The following is a 19,871-nucleotide window of genomic DNA, read 5'->3' on the forward strand; positions in this document are numbered from 1 at the left end:
TAAAACTTTAGAAAAAGTTCAGGAAAAACTTTCCACCGCAAGGATCTCCTTTCCGTTCCATCGCGGTACGTTTTCCCCCCGCGATTTTCGTCTGTTCCATACCGTTTTTCAAGCCATAGCCGTTGACGGCTGTCCGTCAAAAATGGCCTCGGGTTTTAAAAAATGCCCGAATTGTGCGCGAAATTTGTCCATTACGGACCCGCACCAAGAATGTGTTCTATGCCTCGGCGAGAAAGACGACGTCAAGTCCTGTAGTTTATGCGCCGAGATGACATCGAAAGGACGTCTGTTCCGGATGGAGAAAATGGAGCATCTCTTCAAAATTCAACTGCTCCCAACGACATCGATGTCAGCCCAGTCATCGCCTTCGGGATTGATACGGCAAGTTGTACTGAAACGATTTCCAGGTGAGGCTGGAGATGCTTCTACTCCCTCCCCCTCGCCATCGTCGAAGGCGTCCACCTCCGGCAGCGAAAAGCATAAAGAAAAGCATCGACATCGGCATTGACGTCAGCACGCCATCGAACCGGTGCCCGCTGAGCCATTGACGGATGCAGCCTCCTCCGCTAAGAAAGCTCGGACGAGCGCGGAGGCTTCGAGACTTACGGTACCAGGGCGATCCCCACCGATACCGGTGCAGGGCACCATACCTCCTCAGGGCTCTGAGGAGGTAACTGTATCGCCATCGCCGCCTCCCCCCATAGCTGCTCTGATACCATCAGCTATGCGGGCGGAACTTGATGGTTATATTCGTCAAGCGGTTCGACAAGCGCTCCTCGATGCGGTACCATTCCAGCCATCGACACCGATGTCGCCATCGACACCAGCTCCGATGCCTTCGGATCCATCGCCATCGATGCCGATAATACCATCGATTCCGCCACCGATGCCCTCGGTGCCGAGCCTGATGCCTGCACCGATTCCACCGGTGACTCCATTGGTGCCATCTTCAGAATTCACGATTCTTCAACCACTGATGAATAAATTGGACACTTTACTCGATGCAATATCGAAGAAGCCAAGAGACATCGATGAAGAACCTGTTCCAGGACCCTCAGGAGTTACCAGGCCTCATCAGCCTCGGTCCCCTTTACTTCCACCGATGCCTAAGGAGACACCGTTGGTGCCACTTACGCCACACCCACTGAGGTCTCCAAGAGATACAGGCACAGACACAGAGTACTCCTTAGAAGAGGACATATTGTCTGAACCATCACCTCCTGAGGACCGCAGGAAGTCCCCTCCGGAAGATTTATCTTTCTCAAACTTTGTTAAGGACATGGCGGACACCATTCCTTTCCAGTTGCATGCAGAGGTGGATTCCAGGCAAAAGACACTGGAAGTTCTACAATTTGTAGATCCTCCCAAGGAGATTTTGGCAGTGCCAGTACATGAGGTATTACAAGAACTCATGTACCGAATATGGGAACATCCAGGTTCACTGGCAGCGGTAAATAAGAGGTCAGATGCCACCTACTTAGTCCAACCAATCCCTGGGTTTCAAAAGACCCAGCTTCCTCACCAATCGGTGGTAGTGGAGTCAGCCCAGAAAAAAGCTAAAAGGTTGAAGTCTCATGCCTCTACACCACCTGGAAAAGACAACAGGTTCATGGACAATTTGGGGTGTAAAGTTTTCCAAGGCTCTATGTTGGTATCTCGGATTGCATCTTACCAACTCTTTATGAACCAGTATCAACGAAATCTTTGGAAACAAGTCCAAGACCTAGTTCTCACGCTTCCTGATCAATATCAAGAACCCTTCCATCAACTGGTCCATAAAGGCCTAGAAGCAGGCAAGCATGAAGTCAGAGCGACCTACGACAGTTTTGAAACTGCAGAACGTCTCTCTGCTTCAGGAATAACAGCTCGTAGATGGGCCTGGCTTAAGGCATCCGATCTCTGGCCAGAAGTACAGGAGAGACTGGCCGACCTTCCCTGTTTGGGGGATAACTTGTTTGGCGACAAGGTTAAAGAAGCAGTTGCAACTATTAAAGACCACACTGAGACACTCAAGCAACTCTCATTACTGCCTCAGAAGACCTCCTAGAAGGGATATATATGGCACCCTTACTACCGCCAACGCCGCTACTATCCCCCATCAAACCGAGCAAGACCCTCTCGCCCAGCTCAGCGTCCTCAAGCTAGGCAAAGGCCTGCAAGGCCTCAACCTCCTCCTCAAACTGCATCAACGTCGGGATTTTGAAAGAAAATCAGAGAGCAGCAACCAACCCACTTCCACACCTGCCAGCAGGAGGTCGTGTAGCCTTTTTCCACCACACCTGGACCTCCATAACCACAGACCAATGGGTACTTTCCATAACAGCTCACGGTTACCGATTGAATTTTCTCACTGTACCAAAAGAAACTCCACCAATCTCATCTTGGACAGTGAACCACCATTCCAAAATTCTACAAACAGAATTATCCACCCTTCTGAGAGCCAGGGCCATAGAACCAGTTCCCAGGCCTCAGCAGGGCAGAGGATTCTACTCCTGCTATTTCCTCATTCCAAAGAAAACCGGAGGCCTTCGTCCCATCCTAGACCTCAGAAATCTCAACAAATTTCTCAAAAAAGAGAAATTCAGGATGGTATCGTTAGGCACCATGCTACCTCTACTTCAAAGAGGAGATTGGCTCTGCTCTCTGGATCTTCAAGATGCTTACGCTCACATTCCCATCTTTCCTCCTCATCACCAGTATTTGCGATTTCTGGTCGAAGGACAACATTTTCAGTACCGGGTGCTCCCATTCGGCCTAGCCTCAGCACCTCGAGTGTTCACAAAGTGGCAGTAGCGGTGGCACATCCTCACAAACAAAAGGTGCATGTATTCCCTTATCTAGACGATTGGCTCATCAGGAGTCAAACACAAGAAGGAGCTCTCAATTCCCTCAAGCTCACAGTCCACTTGCTTCACTCCTTGGGGTTTCTCATCAACTACCAGAAATCCCATTGCACATCATCTCACCTACTACAATTCATCGGTGCAGATTTAAACACCATAGCAAAAGCTTTTCTTCCAAGAGACCGTGCTCAAACACTCGTTCTCCTGGCACACTCTCTCCGAAATAAATCCCAAGTTACAGCTCATCAATGCCTCACCCTACTCGGTCACATGGCCTCCACAGTTCACGTCACTCCCATGGCTAGACTGACCATGCGACTACTGCAATGGACACTCAAAACTCAGTGGATTCAAGCCATTCAACCATTGTCCACTCCCATTCAGATAATGCTGGAACTGCTTTCCTCCCTCCTCTGGTGGACATCAATGAACAACTTGCTCAAAGGTCTGCCTTTTCAGCATCCAATTCCGCAAGTGACATTAACTACAGATGCATCCACCTTAGGCTGGGGAGCACATATTGGTCTTCTGAAGACCCAAGGGACGTGGACAAAAGCCGAAGCCTCTTTTCAAGTAAACTTCCTAGAGCTTCGAGCTATGCGTTATGCGCTGCATGCGTTTAAAGACTGCCTTTCACACAAGACTGTGCTGATTCAGACAGACAACACAGTAGCCATGTGGTACATCAGCAAACAAGGGGGAACAGGTTCCTACCTCCTTTGCTAAGAAGCAGCTCAGATTTGGGACTGGGTCCTAGCACACTCAATTCTTCTACGAGCAACTTACCTGGCAGGCATCCACAACATAATAGCTGATCGCCTCAGTCGTCAGTTCCAACCTCACGAGTGGTCCTTGGATCCAACAATAGCAACCAAGATCTTCCAACGCTGGGGTCAACCAACAATAGATCTCTTTGCATCCCATCTGAACTACAAAGTGAACAATTACTGCTCCCTGTTACAACAGGAAAACAGCCTACCAAAGGACGCCTTTGCTCGCCATTGCAACTCAGGCCTGTTATATGCGTATCCACCGATACCACTCATAACCAAAACTCTAGTGAAGCTACAACAGGACAAAGGGACCATGATACTCATAGCCCCATACCGGCCTCGACAAGTATGGCTTCCCACACTGCTAGACCTCTCAGTCAGGGATCCAATTCGTCTGGGAGTAGCTCCCAATCTCATAACTCAGGATCAAGGTCGGTTGTGCCATCCCAACTTTCAATCCCTGTCCCTGACAGCATGGATGTTGAAAGCTTGATCTTACAACCACTCAACCTTCCAACCACTATCTCTCAAGTGCTGATAGCTTCACGTAAACCTTCCACTAGAAAAAATTATTCTTATAAATGGAGACGGTTTACTTTGTGGTGCACTCAGAAATCTTTAGATCCTTTCACTTGCCCCACTACCTCACTACTAGACTACCTATACCATCTTTCAGACTCTGGTCTTAGGACTTCATCTGTAAGAGTACATTTGAGTGCAATCTCAGCTTACCATACCAAGCTGGGAGACACACCTATCTCTACACAGCCTCTCATCAGTAAATTTATGAAAGGTTTGACTCACCTTAAACCTCCACTTCAATCCCCAAGCATACAATGGGATCTGAACGTAGTATTATCCAGGCTCATGCGTTCCCCATTCGAACCCATAGACACCTGTGACCTTAAATTTCTTACATGGAAAACTGTATTCCTCATAGCCATTACATCAGCTAGAAGAGTCAGTGAACTACAAGCACTTGTCACATACAAACCTTTTACAAAGTTCCTACATGACAGGGTGGTCCTCCGTACTCATCCAAAATTCCTTCCAAAAGTAGTCACGGAAATCCACCTGTACCAAGCTATAGTTTTACCAACATTCTTTCCAAGACCTCACTCTCACCAGGGAGAAAGAGCCTTACATACCTTGGACTGTAAGCGTGCACTGTCTTTCTACTTAAACCGCACTGCAGTTCAAAGGACATCCAATCAGCTTTTTGTTTCCTATGATCCAAACAAACCAGGTAAAGCAGTGGGCAAACATACTTTGTCAAACTGGCTAGCAGATTGCATACAATTTTGTTATGAGAAAGCAGGCCTTACTCTTCAAGGGTGAATAAAAGCACATTCAGTCAGAGCCATGTCAACCTCAGTAGCACACCTTCGCTCTGTACCTATTCTGGACATTTGTAAAGCAGCAACATGGAGTTCTCTTCACACCTTTGCAGCTCACTATTGTTTAGACAAAGAAGGAAGACAAGATTCAGCTTATGGACAATCCGTCTTAAAAAACTTGTTTCCAGTGTAATCCCAACTCCTCCTACATCCAACTTGCTGTGATCTTCGGCTGATTCATTTCAACAACAATACTTCACTGTTGCCTCAATCCCAAATGACTCAGCCTCTAGCTTGCTAATCACCCATATGTGAGGACTAGCATCCTGCTTGTCCTGGGATAAAGCAAAATTGCTTACCTTGTAATAGGTGTTATCCCAGGACAGCAGGATGTAGTCCTTACAAAACCCGCCCGCCACCCTGCGGAGTTGGGTCTGATATATTTTATTATTTTATTTTTTGGCTAACACTAATTGCTACAAAACAGACTGAAGGGAGACCCCTGTGGCAGGGAATATCATGGCATGCTGGGCATGCTCAGTAGGTACTCTGGTGCCAGTCAAAAGTTTCATAGAAACTTTGAGAGAAGTTTTTCCATACATAGGGCTCCATTACTGATGTCACCCATATGTGAGGACTACATCCTGCTGTCCTGGGATAACACCTATTACAAGGTAAGCAATTTTGCTTAATGTCCATGCTATCATTCCCAAATCTAGCTCTTATTAACAAGGTATCCCTGTTAGCAAATCGTGCTCTTTTATAACAATGTTTCAGTAACTTGTAAGGATATCCTCATTCCAATAATTCACAACATTTCTCTTGTGAATGCTTCTTAAATTCACTAATGTTGGTACAATTCCTTCGAATTCTGAGTACTTGCGAATAAGGGAAACTGTTATACTCAAGGAAAGTATTACGATCAGTTGCCTTCTTAAACAAAGTTGTTTCCAAGTCGCCATCTTCAGATTTGTAAACACACACATCCAAATATGAAATTTCTGAAAAATCATGTGACATGGAAAATTGAATCTCCGTTTCACAAGAATTTAACCAATAATGAAAACTTTCCAATTCATTCAGGGATCCAGACAATAACACAAACATAGTCAATAAATCTCTTCCAAAGCCTCATGTGTTCAAAAAATGGAGAATGCTCTATCCACTCCTTCTCAAACCTGTCCATGTATAAATTGTCTAAAGAGGGCGCCATGGCAGCGCTCATAGCCGTGCCGGAAATTTGTTGATAAATCCTCTCTGAATGGAGGGTGGTGTGGCAAGATCAGTCTGTGCAGGGCCAGTGGTCGAAACAGGAGGCCTCATGGTCTATCAATCAGAGATGAGAGTGGTGCATTTTGCATTGCTTGCCTGTCTGCCAAGGTTTTGTGGCCATCCAGGATGGGTGCTATCAGACAATGCAATGACGGTGACCTACATCAACCGTGGAGCCAAGAATCAGGCAGTGGCTGGAGAGGCTCGGGAATTGATTCTCTGGGCAGAGCAGCACTTGGAGCAGCTGGCAGCATCTCACATTGCTGGAGGGAGCAACATTCAGGTGCATTTTCTCAAACAGAGAAAGTTAGACCCTGGGGAATGGGAGTTTTCAGTGGCAGCAGTGTGTCTCATTCATGGAAAATGGAGGTATCCCAACCAAGGAGAACACCAAGGCGTTGTGGTTTTACAGTCACTGATCAGAACATGGTACAGAGGTATCTGAGCTCTGGTGCTGCTATTGAGTCGAGGAATTCTTCTTTGTCTTCCCTTTGTGGCCTCTGGTGATCAAGTGATTACGGCGGATAGAGAAACATCTGGACAACATGGTTCTGGTAGCTCCAGAGTGGCCACATTGACCTTGCTTCCCAGATTTGATCAACATGGCCATAGATGGGCCCTTGAGATTTGGACATAGGTTGACTCCTTTTTTTTTTTTTTTTTTCCTACCAGGGCCCAATATTTTTGGGTCAGGTGACTCACTTCTGTCTCCTGGCTTTGCTTCTGAGAGGAGATGACTGAGATGGAGGGGATATTCCCAAGCAGTTATTTCCACCTTCTTGCAGACTAGGTGGCCTTCTACATGCTTGACATATGTGTGAATTTGGAGGATCTTTTGAGTCCGATCTTTTGAGTCCTGGTCTGCTATTGGAGTGCAGCCTGTTCAGGCTATGGTGTTGCATATTTTGGCTTTTCTACAGAAAGTTTCTGGTCAAGGGACTGGCCTTTAACTCTGACAGTACAGGTAGCGACATTGGGTTGTCTCTGGGGTAAGGTTCAAGGGTATCCTGTGTCTGCATGTCCAGATGTTCTATGGTTCCTTCGGGGAGCTAAGAACTTGTCCTCAGGTGCGGAACATTTTCCATCTTGGAATCTGAATCTAGTCTTAGAGGATTGTGTAAGGCTTGGCTTGAACCACTAGAGAGCTACGGTTAAGGACATGACTCTTAAAGTGATTTTCTTGATGGCTATTTGTTCAGCCAGGAGATTTTCGGAGCTCCAGATGCTGCCATATCAAGATCCTTTCCTAGAGATGTTGGATTCGGGGGTAGTTTATGCATGGTGCCTTCTTTTCTGTTTGAGGTAGTCCTGGCATTCCATCTTAGACAGTGGAGCTTTTTGTTTTTTTTACGGATTTGGATTCCTCTATGCTTTAAGTGGGGGGGAGCTTAGGCTCTTAGATGGGAGGCATACATTATTGAGGTATCTAAAAGTCACTTATGATGTCTGAGATCGGATCACCTCTTTGTACTGTGGAGTGATCCAAAGAAGGGAAATAAGTCGTCTAAGCTACAGTTGTGTTGTGACTGAAGGAAACGATTGAGTCAACTTACATTTCTAAAGGGTGACTGCTGATGGGGGATTTAGGGGTGCACTCAACGCATTCTCAGGTGACTTCCTGGGCTGAGTCACAACAGGTGTCTCCACATGAAATTTTCTGGGCGGCTAATGGTAATTCATTACACACTTTTGCTAGGCATCATCACTTGGAATTCGGGGCTCCAGCTTCTATGTGCTTTAGTGAGAATGTTCCATGAGCAGAACTCTCCAGGTCCCACCCAAGTTAAGGGAGCTTACATCCCAGGTGTCTGGGCTGAGCTGGGTACATACAGAAAAAGGAAAATTATTTCTTACTTGCTAATTTTCATTCCTTTAGTACCACAGATCAGTCCAGAGAACTGCCGATTTACTGGGGGGGGGGGGAGAGTTCGCCACTTGTACTGTTGCTTTTTATATAGTGTGGAGTTATTGGAGGTATTTAATACTGATTGCGTATGTTAAATTTGGGGAAACTGGTTTTCCATTTTCTTTTTGGGCAGCTTTCTTATATATTTATATATTATATACAGGCATTCGATCTGAGATATCACATCGGTTTACATTCAGGTACTGTAGGTATTTCCCTATCCCCAGAGGGCTTACATTCTAAGTTAGTACTTGAGGCAATGGAGGTTAAAGTGACTTGCCCAAGGTCACAAGGAGGGACAGCAGGACTCGAACCCTGGTCTCCTGGTTCGTAGCACACTGCTCTAACCACTAGGCTATTCCTCCTCCTTTCTTAGAAGTTTGCTTAGAAATTTCTGGTTGTTGCTGTCATCTTGGCTTGGGTAAAGGTCGGCACTGAGGGGACTGCATGTGGCACACTGAAAGGCCGATACAGTAAAGTTTGCGGGAGAGTGGGCGAGCGCCCGCTCTCCCGGTGCATGCACAGGCCACTCTCCTGTGCACGCGATTCACTAAAAAAAAAAAAAAAAAATTCAAATTAGGGCCCGTAGTAAAAAGGCACTAGGGACACTAGCGCGTCCCTAGCGCCTCTTTTTGACAGGAGTGGCGGCTGTCAGGGAGTTTGACAGCCGACGCTCAATTTTGCCGGCGTCTGTTCTCAAACCCGCTGACAGCGACATGTTCGGAAACCGGATGCCGGCAAAATTGAGCAACCAGTTTTCAAGCCGCGGGCCGATTTTTTTTTTAAATTTTTATTTTAAATAATTTTTAACTTTTGGGACCTCTGACTTAATATCACCATGATATTAAGTCAGAGGGTGTACAGAAAAGCAGTTTTTACTGCTTTTCTGTGCACTTTCCCGGTGCCGGCAGAAATTAATGCCTACCTTTGGGTAGGCGCTAATTTCTGAAAGTAAAATGTGCGGCTTGGCTGCACATTTTACTTACTGAATCGCTCGGGAATAACCAATAGGGCAATCAACATGCATTTGCATGTTGCGGGCACTATTAGTTTCGGAGGGGTTGGACGTGCGTTTTCGACGCTCTATTACCCCTTACTGAATAAGAGGTAAAGCTAGTGCGTCGAAAACATGCGTCCAAACGTGGGTTAACAGTGCGCTCCGCTGGAGCGCACTGTACTGTATCGGCCTGTGTGTTATGTACAGTGTCAGTGAAACTCTGTCTCCATCTGCTGGCAGGGAGGTAAAACCCAGGAGTCTGGCCTGATCTATAGTACAAACTATAAAGAACAGTGCCTCAATTATAAATCCCCCCTGTAATTAACAGCTAGCAACCCTATGGGGAAAATAAAATAATAAATACCAAGCTTTGGGGTCTGGTACTGTATTATGGATAATAACCATTTACTCTGTTACAATTCACATTGTACAGCAGTACTATTTTTACGGGCTCTCTCGACAGCCGGACCATCACTCTGGAACTCCATTCCCCACTAACCTTCGCCAGGAACCTTGCCTGCCAACTTTCCGAAAAAGATTGAAAACTTGGCTTTTCAAACAAGCCTTCCCAGACCACATCTGAATCACAACCATCTATTCAAAGAATGTAGCCACTCCGGTTCTGTAAATAATTATTAATTTATGAGTTCAACCTTCTACTGTTTTTTCTCTTGTCCCAGTTCCAGTACCCCTGTTTCATTGTAACTGCAACTCCTCTGCACTAAATTCAGTTTTGTATTTTTTGCACACCTTGTTCGAATGTAAACCGGCATGATGTGATTTTTTCACGAATGTCCGTATATAAAAAACCTAAATAAATAAAATAAATAATTGCTTATTTTTCTATTTTCTATTTTTTTGTCTTTTGTGCAATTAAAATTTTCAGTGTCTCTGTGTTAATCATTTTTCAAATTGCCATAGCTCCCCCTGTGACCTCGTGTCTGCTGTTTGGCAATCAGTATTGATAGTGTTTATTTTTGTCTGCACTTAGCTCTCCAGCTCGTGAAGCAGATGCGAAGCGTCGAAATACTGGCAGTGTTGGGTGGGCATGATTTTTTACTTGGAGTGATTATTTGAACCAAGAAGCCTCTGACGAGAATAACTACCACCTGAGGCAGTTTGAGATTAGTTTAATACCTTTAGATGAGATGAAGTTTTAAGTAAAGTTTTCACTGGGGGAACTATGGCAATTTGAAAAATGATTAACACAGAGACATTGAAAAATGTAATTGCAAAAAAAAAAAAAAAACCAAAAATAGAAAAATAAGCAGTTATTTAACATCACAAAGTGTACAATAGTACTGTTTTTAATGTAAGTTGTAACCGAGTAAATGGTTATCCATAATACAGTACCGGAGACCAGAGCTTGGTATCTATTATTTTATTTTCCCTGTATGGTTGCTAGCTGATCTGTAGTAATACAGGAATGAAAATTAGCAGGTAAGAACTAGTTTTCCTTTAGTACACACAATTCTACCTTACTTCGAGACAGGAGGTACTGAGCTCAACTTCAAGCAACAAGTTCCTCCAAGAGAGGGAAAGATGTAAGATGTGTATGGCTCCCCAAACCACCTTTCCTTGCCGTAAACTTTGGTTTTGAAGTCTTACAGAATCTTTTATTTCCTTGCTGTGTTTTGTATATCTAATCTGTCTCTAGGTTCGTGCTCACCAGTTGGTCTTGCCACCCTGTGATGTAGTGATCAAGGCAGTTTCTGAGTATGTGGGCTCCATAAAAGACCCCGCCAATCTGGACCTAGTAGGCAAGGATGTCTTCAAGCACTCACAGGTGAGGCTGACCACAGTTGTGTTTATAAAGGACAGGATGATCGTCGATTTGAATTGCTTCAATGGGTCTTGTCAAATACTCTGGATTGACTAATTGGGGTGGGGCGGGGAGGAAATCTCCGAACATGTATGCTGTCTCATTTTGTGAGTGAGTTTGACAGCGCTTCTGAAGAAAGTCCTCACCAGCTCTTGGCGTGGGAGCTGTAGGATTGGTCAGTTATGATTAGCTGTGACTGATACTGGAAGGATACGGGGGGGGGGTGTCATTGACAGAGTGTTGGACTGCAGAACAGAGCACCTGCTGCTACTCTCTGAAACGATGCATTATATTATCCAGTCTAGAACAGAAGACAAAATTGAGCGCTTTAAGAAAGCAGTGGAATATTACTCTGTTGCCACCAAGCTCCGACCACTTCCCATGGGCTCCTCCCCCTTCCTACGTGAGTACAGCTTCTCCAGTTATCTGGAAATATTTTTTTTTATTCATTATATCATTTTCCAGTTTTATATAGTGCTTTCTAAAAGGTATTTAGGGCTGTCACAGGAACATGATTTCTTGAAACACCTACTTGGATAAGATGGGACTGCAGGAGCTTGAGCTTTCCCTATGAGGATTAATCCTGCACCATTCCCTCTAGCATCATTTGCACTGAGATTTTAGGACTGCAGGAGCTGTGTTCCCTACAGATAGTGCTCCTGTGCTATTCTGTAGACCAGGGGTCTCAAAATTCTAGGTGCCTGGTCACCCATGGACCAAAAATTTGGTTTCTGGAGCTTTCCATGTAGCTAAGTAGAGGCTATGTGACTGGACTACAAAGGATGGGTGGCTTTGTTTGCAGTGGAAGATGTCCTGCCCCACCCACCAAAATCTCCTTGGGATGTCCATAGGGTCAGTGTTCAAAGGCTGGCAGTGTGAAGACATGATCAGAGGGCACATTCTTGTGTCCAGCATCACCTGGGAACATATGGGAAAAACATGTGCTCTGGTTTGGTATTGTCTGGTGGCCTATGGACACTATTCTTATAAGCAGATCCCAAGATAGCACATAGAAGCAATAAGGTGGGGGGATAGATGGAGGTTAGAGAAGGGGGATAAGCAAGTAGTGGGAGGAAGACTCATGAGATAGTAGGGAAGAAGTAGTGAGCGCTTGGGGGAGAAAGGGAGACGAAGATATGAGGGGAAAAGAGTTCAGGAGGAAAGTGGAGGCAGAAATGGAGCATAGGGGACTAGGGAAGGCAAAATTAAGAGGTAGCTCATTGACCATGTGATTTGAGGATAGAGGCAGGCAGTGGCAATAGATAAATCAGAAGAAATAGGTTTATTTATTTATTTGTAGAGTTTTATATACCGTTATTCAGTAGAGCCATCATAACAGTTTACAAAATATGCAATTATCATAGTAGTTTGGCACAGTAAAACTTTGTGAACAATATACATTTTTCTTAGTAGATATATAACAGAAGAGTGAGGAGAACATTTTCATAAAATTTAACGTATCAAGTCAGAGAGCAGGGAGGGGTAGAAAGGGAGGGTAAGGGGGTACATATGGAATATGTTGAAATATGGAAGGCATTATTGGATCATCGTGAAGGTATGGTAGGGGAAGGGGTGTGAAAGATTGAAGTGTTTGTATCTGTCTATCTGCTATTCAGTTACATGAGATTTGTATGTTGCAGTTCCGGGGTTTGGAACCAATCAATTTGGAGTACCTCCCCTTCCACCCAGTCAGATGGGAGGAATGCCTGCTGGGAAGCCCATGGTAAGACAGGAAAGTGGAGAGATATAGCGATGATACAGAATTGTAGAAAATGAAATATAATTCTGTGCTCTAGATTATACCACGCTGTGAATATTAGACTGGGACGTACACTACAGTGATGTCTCCGTGCTGTCCATGTTCTTGTAGACCAGGATATACAGTAGTGACATTTCCTTGCTTACAGAAGTATCTGTGCTGTGTATATAATTAGACCTGGGTTTCCCTGTACGTACCCAGATCAGTCCAGACCATGGTTTGAGCCTCCTTTCCAACAGGTGGAAACAGACTAAAACTGAAAGGATATCCTATATGAGGACAGAGCCTACCCTGAAGCCCTTCAGTATTTGTCTGTTTCCAGCAGGTGGAACAGCTCACCCTGTGGTTCCCTGGTTTCCTTATTATCTGTCCCTTTGGGGATTCTTTATACCTTTTCTTCTCATGTTGACTGGAACAAGCAAGTATTTCCTCTTCATTGTTTATAAATAAATAAATAAGGGAAATTTTTGCTGTGTTTGAACTTTGTGTTCTGTTCTACAGGGGACAGTTCTTGTCTACTTGCTCTTGCGGGGGCCTAGGGGTGCTTTGCCCCTTGTTTTATATAGCCTAGGCTCCCTATTCCCGGTGTTCCTCAGCTGCAGGGATGGATATTGGTGGTGCCAGTCACTCCCCCTGTTCAGCAGCTCTCTCCATAATTTTCTCCCCTCACGGGGTTTGAATTTATTTAAGACTGCCTGCTGGGAGCTTTTCCCTGCCTTCTTTACAAAAATAAATAAATAAAAGGGCCTTTTGAGTTCTGTACGGGAGAAAAGTTTCTAACTTACTTTTGGCAGTCTCAGAGAGTTTAGGAGCATGCAGACTTCACTCTCTGCCTCCACTCCTGCAGCCCCGGCAGCCCAGCTGATTTTAATTGCTGCCCCTCCCCCCTCTTTGCAGCCATGCCGAGATCCCCACTGTGCCTGGCTTGTGGAGACTTCTCTCTGCGTCTCTCGAGAGAGGGACTTTGCTCTCGATGTTTGCTTGGGGGGGGGGGGGGGGGGAGGGTTCCTCAGATGTCCCGATGCCCTCAGGACCCCCATCCAGACCTCCCAAGCGTTCTGCCCTGCCGTTCCTGGGCCGTTCAAAGGCGGGAACGGTGGCCATTTTAGGTTTCTCTTCTTCTTTTTCTGAGCAGCCTGAACCACAGGACCCAATTTTTTGGAGCCCCCCCCCCCCCCCGGGGGGTGTTAGACCCCATTTTTCAACTGAATTTGTGCTTCTATTGCACAAATCCTATTTGGCTAGTTTACAGGAGGAAACAGACTCCCCCCCCCCCTCCCCGCCCCTCCCCCGGCTAAGGTCCCTCGGCTCTCCGTTCCTTCTCCTGCGCCTCAGGGTGGACAGGGAGCAATGCGGATCCGGGTGGTCCCGGGGCCCCCTCCCCCCCTTCCCCCCCTGCCCCCCAGCCTTCCCAGGACCTGGATCAGGATCCGGACGCGGTTGATGTCCCTCCCCCCTTAGAGGGGGATGACTCCCGGGTCCTCCGTCTTTTTCGTAGGGAGGAACTGGAATCTCTCCCTTTATTTCTCAAGAGTTAGGGATTGACTGTCTCCCTGTGGACGAGTTTTCTGCAGCAATGCTGGTATCCTCGGACCCGGTCATAGCGGGGCTCAGGGCCCTACCCTCCTCCTTCCCTTTTCACACTATGCATAAGCTTATGCTCCTACGGGAATGGCAGGCCCCGAGGCTAGTCTCCGGGTCGGAAGGGCCATGGAAATACTTTATCCTCTCCCGGAGGAGTGTTTTAGATTTGTTGAAGCTGCCTAAGGTGAACTTCTCTGTGACGGCGGTCACTAAACATACAACCATCCCGGTGGTTGGGGCTACAGCCTTGAGAGATGTGCAAGATCGTAAACTTGAATCCCATCTCAAACGCATTTTGAAATCTTGGCCCTGGGTGTTAGGGCGTCGATTTGCAGCAGTCTCATGCAGCGGGCAAGTCTTAGGTGGGTCCAACAATTGCTCAGCACCCAGGACCTCCCGCCTGCAGAGGCAGCTCAGGCTAACCGGTTAGAAGGCGCTATAGCTTATGGGGCAGGTGCCCTATATGATTTGTTCCGCGTACAGGCGAAGGCGATGGCCTCGGCGGTCTCGGCTAGACGGCTCCTCTGGCTATGCCACTGGGCGGCTGATTCGTCTTCCAAGGCTCAGCTGGGTACTCTCCCTTTCAAAGGTAAGTTACTCTTTTGGGAGGACCTGGACCAGCTTATTAAGTCTTTGGGGGAAAACAAGGTTCATAAGTTGCCTGAGGACCGCCCGAAACAGGCTAGATCCTTCTTCCCTACTCGCACCTGTTTTCGGGTCAACGCCGCTATAACCCTAGGGCAAGGGATGCCTTCTCCAGGGGGAATTCTTCTCGGGCCCAGTCTTGGCCCCAGTCCTTTCGAGGCCGGCGACCTTTTCGAGATGCCGCTTCCCAATGTCCGGCGTTCAAGCCTGCCTCGCAATGAGAATCCGCTGGCCCATCCCTCTGTTCCCAACTTAGGTGGTCGTTTGTCCCTGTTTGTGGAGGAATGGGCCAAGATCACGTCAGACCAGTGGGTCCTCGAAACCATCGCCAAAGGCTACGCTTTAGAGTTTGCTCGTGACAATCTGGACTTGTACATGGTCTCTCCGTGCGGCCACCGGAAGCGGGCCGCGGTCACCCAGACTCTTCTCAGATTTCAGGGGCTGGGGGCCATCTGGCCACCAGCTAATACTCCATTTACTTCGTGGTCCCGAAGAAGGACGACTCCTTCCGTCCCATCTTGGATCTCAAGAGGGTCAACTGGGCCCTCAAAGTGCCTCATTTCCGGATGGAAATCCTCCGGGCAGTGATTGCGGCAGTACACCCCGGAGAATTCTTGGCCTCCCTTGATCTGCCGGAGGCCTATTTGCATATTCCGATCCGTCCCGAGCATCAGAAGTTCCTTCGGTTCCACATCCTGGGACAACACTTCCAGTTCTGGGCTCTGCCCTTCGGCCTCGCCATGGCTCCCCACACATTTACCAAGGTGATGGTTGTGGTGGCGGCAGACCTTTGGAAGGACGGTGCCCTGGTCCATCCGTACTTGGACGATTGGTTAATCCGGGCCAAGTTGGAGTCCCTATGCCGCCAGGCGGTGGATCGCGTTCTCGCGCTCCTCTCGTCCCTCGGTTGGATAGTCAACTCCTCCAAGAGCAACCTACAGCCGTCTCAGATCTTGGAGTTCCTGGGGGCTCGCTTTGATACCCACATCAGCAAGGTCTTTCTACCGGACTCCAGAGCTTTCAAGTTGATGGATCAGCTCCAGGGCTTCTTCTCCATGCCTCTTCCCACAGCGTGGGATTATCTCAGGTCCTGGGGACCATGGCGTCCACGATCAGCCTGGTCCCCTGGGCGTTTGCACATATACGTCTGTTACAGAGAGCCTTGTTGACTCGTTGGAAGCCGGTATTGGAGCAGTTTCAGATGCAGCTCCCTCTCTCAGCATCTACCATCAGCGAATTACAATGGTGGCTTTCGCTCAAGCACCTTCTCCGTGGAATGTCCCTTCGGACCCTGCAGTGGATGGTCGTCACGACGGATGTCAGCCTGTCCGCCTGGAGAGCGGTTTGCCTGTCTCAGGTCGCGCAGGGACACTGGTCCCCAGCCCAATCTCGCTGGCACATCAACCGCCTGGAGACCCGGGCGGTTCGTCTAGCTCTCAAGGCTTTTCTTCCTCTACTCCGCCGCCGGGCGGTCCGGGTGCTGTCGGACAATTCCACCACTGTGGCATACATCAATCGACAAGGGGGCACCAGGAGTTGCCTGGTGGCCCTCGAAGCAAGCGCCTTCTCACGTGGGCGGAGCGGCACCTGGACTGCCTCGCGGCCTCCCACATCGTGGGCAACGAGAACGTCCAAGTCGACTTCTTGACTCACCAGTGCCTGGACCCAGGCGAGTGGGAGCTGTCCGAAGACGCCATGGCCCTCATCATCGGCAGATGGGGTCCCCTGCATCTCGACTTGATGGCAACTCTGAACAACTCCAAGACTCCCCGGTTCTTCAGCCGCTGGCGAGAACACTGCGCGGAAGGGGTAAATGCCCTAGCCCTTCCGTGGCCAAGCGACGTTCTTCTGTATGTGTTCCCTCCGTGGCCCCTTGTCGGGAAAGTGCTCAGATGGATAGAGCTTCACAGAGACCTGGTCATTCTTGTAGCTCCCGAGTGGCCTCACAGACCGTGGTTCGCGGATCTGGTTGATCTAGCGTCGGAAGGTTCTCTTCGCCTGGGTCATCTTCCACACCTCCTCAGCCAAGGTCCTGTATCTTTTGACCAGGTGGATCGCTTCTGTCTTGCGGCTTGGCATTTTAACGGCGACGGCTAAGGCAGAGGGGATATGCCGAGGACGTCATTTCCACTATCTTACGGGCCCGCAAAACTTCTACCTCCATTACCTATGTCCGGGTTTGGAAGGTCTTCGAGCTGGCCTGTGTGGAAGCGGGCATTTCAATTGGATCGGCCCCCGTCTCGCTCGTCCTCTCCTTCAGCGAGGTCTCTCTCAGGGTCTCTCCTTTGGTTCGCTCCGTGTTCAGGTGTCGGCCCTCTGTTCTCTCTTGGGAAGTCTCGATGGCCACATGGTTGCGTCCCATCCGGATATTGTCCACTTTCTCAAGGGTGTCAAACATTTGAAGCCCCCGTTGCGTCTCACGTGTCCCTCGTGGAGTTTGAATTTGGTTCTTCGGGCGCTCTGTCAGGCTCCCTTTGAGCCTCTTCGCCGTTCCACTCTCAAGGACTTGACGCTCAAGACGGTATTTCTGGTTGCCATTTGCTCCGCTAGGCGGGTGTCTGAGATCCAAGCGCTGCCCTGCCGCAAGCCTTTCTTACGCTTTTCGGATTCCGGGGTCTCCCTCAAGACTGTTCTGTCTTTCTTGCCAAAGGTCATCTCTTCTTTTCACATCAATCAGTCTGTTGAGCTCCCCGTGTTCTCTCCAGCAGACATTGCGAGCCCTGGCGGGGATGACTTGCGCCATCTGGATGTCAAGCGCGTCCTCATGTGTTATCTGGAGGTCACCAATGACTTTCGGGTATCGGATCATCTTTTTGTCTTATGGGGTGGCCCCAACCGGGGCAAACAAGCCTCTAAGACGACGATATCTCGCTAGTTGAAGGAAGCGATTTCATCGGCTTACTTCTGTCAGAGGCGTCTGGTTCCAGAGGGCCTTAAGGCCCATTCCTTGCGTTCTCAGGCGTCATCCTGGGCGGTGAGCCAGTCGGTCTCTCCGTCGGAGATATGCAGAGCGGCTACTTGGAAGTCCCTGCATACTTTTGCTCGACGTTACCGCCTTGATGTCCAGGCACCAGTCTTTGGTTCCTTTGGGTGGCAGGTGCTTCGAGCGGGACTGTCTAGGTCCCACCCTGTATAGGGAAGCTTTGGTACATCCCATGGTCTGGACTGATCGGGTACGTACAGGGAAAGGAAAATTAGGTCTTACCTGATAATTTTCGTTCCTGTAGTACCATGGATCAGCCCAGACGCCCTTCCCGTTCCTTGTCTTCCTGTCCGCTCAAAGATCCTTATCCTGTACCTACCATGCTGTCCTACATTGTTCTATCTGTTCCTTTATATGAGACACCGGAAGCATCCATGTGGTGATTGTGGGCATTTATGCAAGAGTGTCCACGCACAGAGTTCATTCACTGTTTTATCTCGTTCAAATATTCTTTCAGAGTTCTCTCGTTGTGAGTTTTGCTGTTACTTGCTTGTTCCATGATGTTTTTTCTTTCTCTGCTTTGACAATAGTTATACTGAAGGGCTACAGGTTAGGCTCTGTCCTCATATAGGATATCCTTTCAGTTTTATTCTGTCTCCACCTGCTGGAAAGGAGGCTCAACCCATGGTCTGGACTGATCCGTGGTACTAAAGGAACGAAAATTATCAGGTTAGACCTAATTTTCCTTTCGGTGAGAAGAGATGAAATAGCAGTGAGGTCTCTGTTGTATATATGTTTTAAAAGATGGGGACTTGGCAGTAATGTTTTTATGTTCATATGATTAGAGGAGCTGGGAGTGGGGACAAAGCAGTGACATCTCCATTACACAGTGAGTGTCTTATCCCCTACTTCTTTTTTTTCCAGTTTGCTCACCAGTTGCCTCAGAAGTTGCAGTTTCAGCACGCCTTCCCTTCTGGTCCTAACTCTGGCTTCCTCTTCTCCCCCCACCCGCTTAGTGACTTCCCCCCCTTTCCAGGATGACCTCATGCTAAAGAGTGGCCCCTTTACCAATTGGTCCATTCCCTATGATGCTTCTGCTCCCTCCAAGTTTCCAAATCATCTGTCCTGCAAGGCTTCTCCCTCATCTGGGCCAGCGTCTTCCCCCTCTTCCCCCTCAGATGGCGAGGAGCAGAATGGGGGCAATTCCAAGTAAGTGTTTTTACTGCCCTCACTTTGCAGAGATAAGTAAATTTTAGGGAGGGTACTATTTGAGGTTCACAGCAACTCCTGCTTTAGGTGATATGTCTTATTCTCTGCTTCTCTTCCTCAGCCATGTAACGGAAGTGCTTAAAACTGGATGGGAAGATCCTGGTGGTGAGAAGCCGCCCCATGGGTGGGGACAGCATGCTGGAGATTCTTCTGCAGGCTTGACCAATGCTGAGGCCCAGATCCCATCACTTCTTTCAATGGCAACACGCAACCACATGGACATCACCACACCACCTCTTCCGCTGGTAGCACCGGAGGTTCTTCGGGTGGCTGAACATAGGCATCGGAGAGGCCTTATGTACCCCTACATCTATCATGTCCTCACCAAGGTTAGAACACTGGGAGAGAAGGATGTATCAATATGTGTGTGTGGGGGGGGGGGGGATATTTAATTTTTGTGTCTTAAAAAAAAAAAAAAAAAAAAATTAAAGATGAGAGCACTTTTGGGGAATGCACTAAGTTCTTTTCTCTCTTCTTACAACTTCAGCTTCCTACCAGCTTTTGTTTAAACCTTGCTGAGTGTAGACCATGCTGCTATATAAGTGGCTATCTTTCTCACTACCCTTCTTCCTTTGTACAGCTCTGAAGGTGGACTTATTGTGGTCATAGATGATAGAACTCGGTAGGTGGGCTCCTGTAAGTAGAGAGGCATTGTTGAATTTTCCATGATGCAAAGGTTGATGTTAATAGCATGGGATACTGCACTTCTGATTCAGGAGACCATCTGATAGACTGCAAAGG

General features: G+C 47.8%; 1 protein-coding gene across 1 annotated transcript in view; it reads left to right on the top strand.

The window, feature by feature from the left end:
- FAM120C (family with sequence similarity 120C) overlaps positions 1–19,871 on the top strand; it is a 385,399-nt gene that overhangs the window by 76,199 nt on the left and 289,329 nt on the right. Inside the window, 6 exon segments of the mRNA XM_029607874.1 lie at positions 10,786–10,914; positions 11,251–11,353; positions 12,591–12,673; positions 18,786–18,884; positions 18,886–19,070; positions 19,192–19,459. Of these exon segments, the coding sequence (XP_029463734.1) occupies positions 10,786–10,914; positions 11,251–11,353; positions 12,591–12,673; positions 18,786–18,884; positions 18,886–19,070; positions 19,192–19,459 (867 nt within the window).

Source organism: Rhinatrema bivittatum, chromosome 1 (assembly GCF_901001135.1).
Source record: "Rhinatrema bivittatum chromosome 1, aRhiBiv1.1, whole genome shotgun sequence".
NCBI lineage: Eukaryota > Metazoa > Chordata > Amphibia > Gymnophiona > Rhinatrematidae > Rhinatrema > Rhinatrema bivittatum.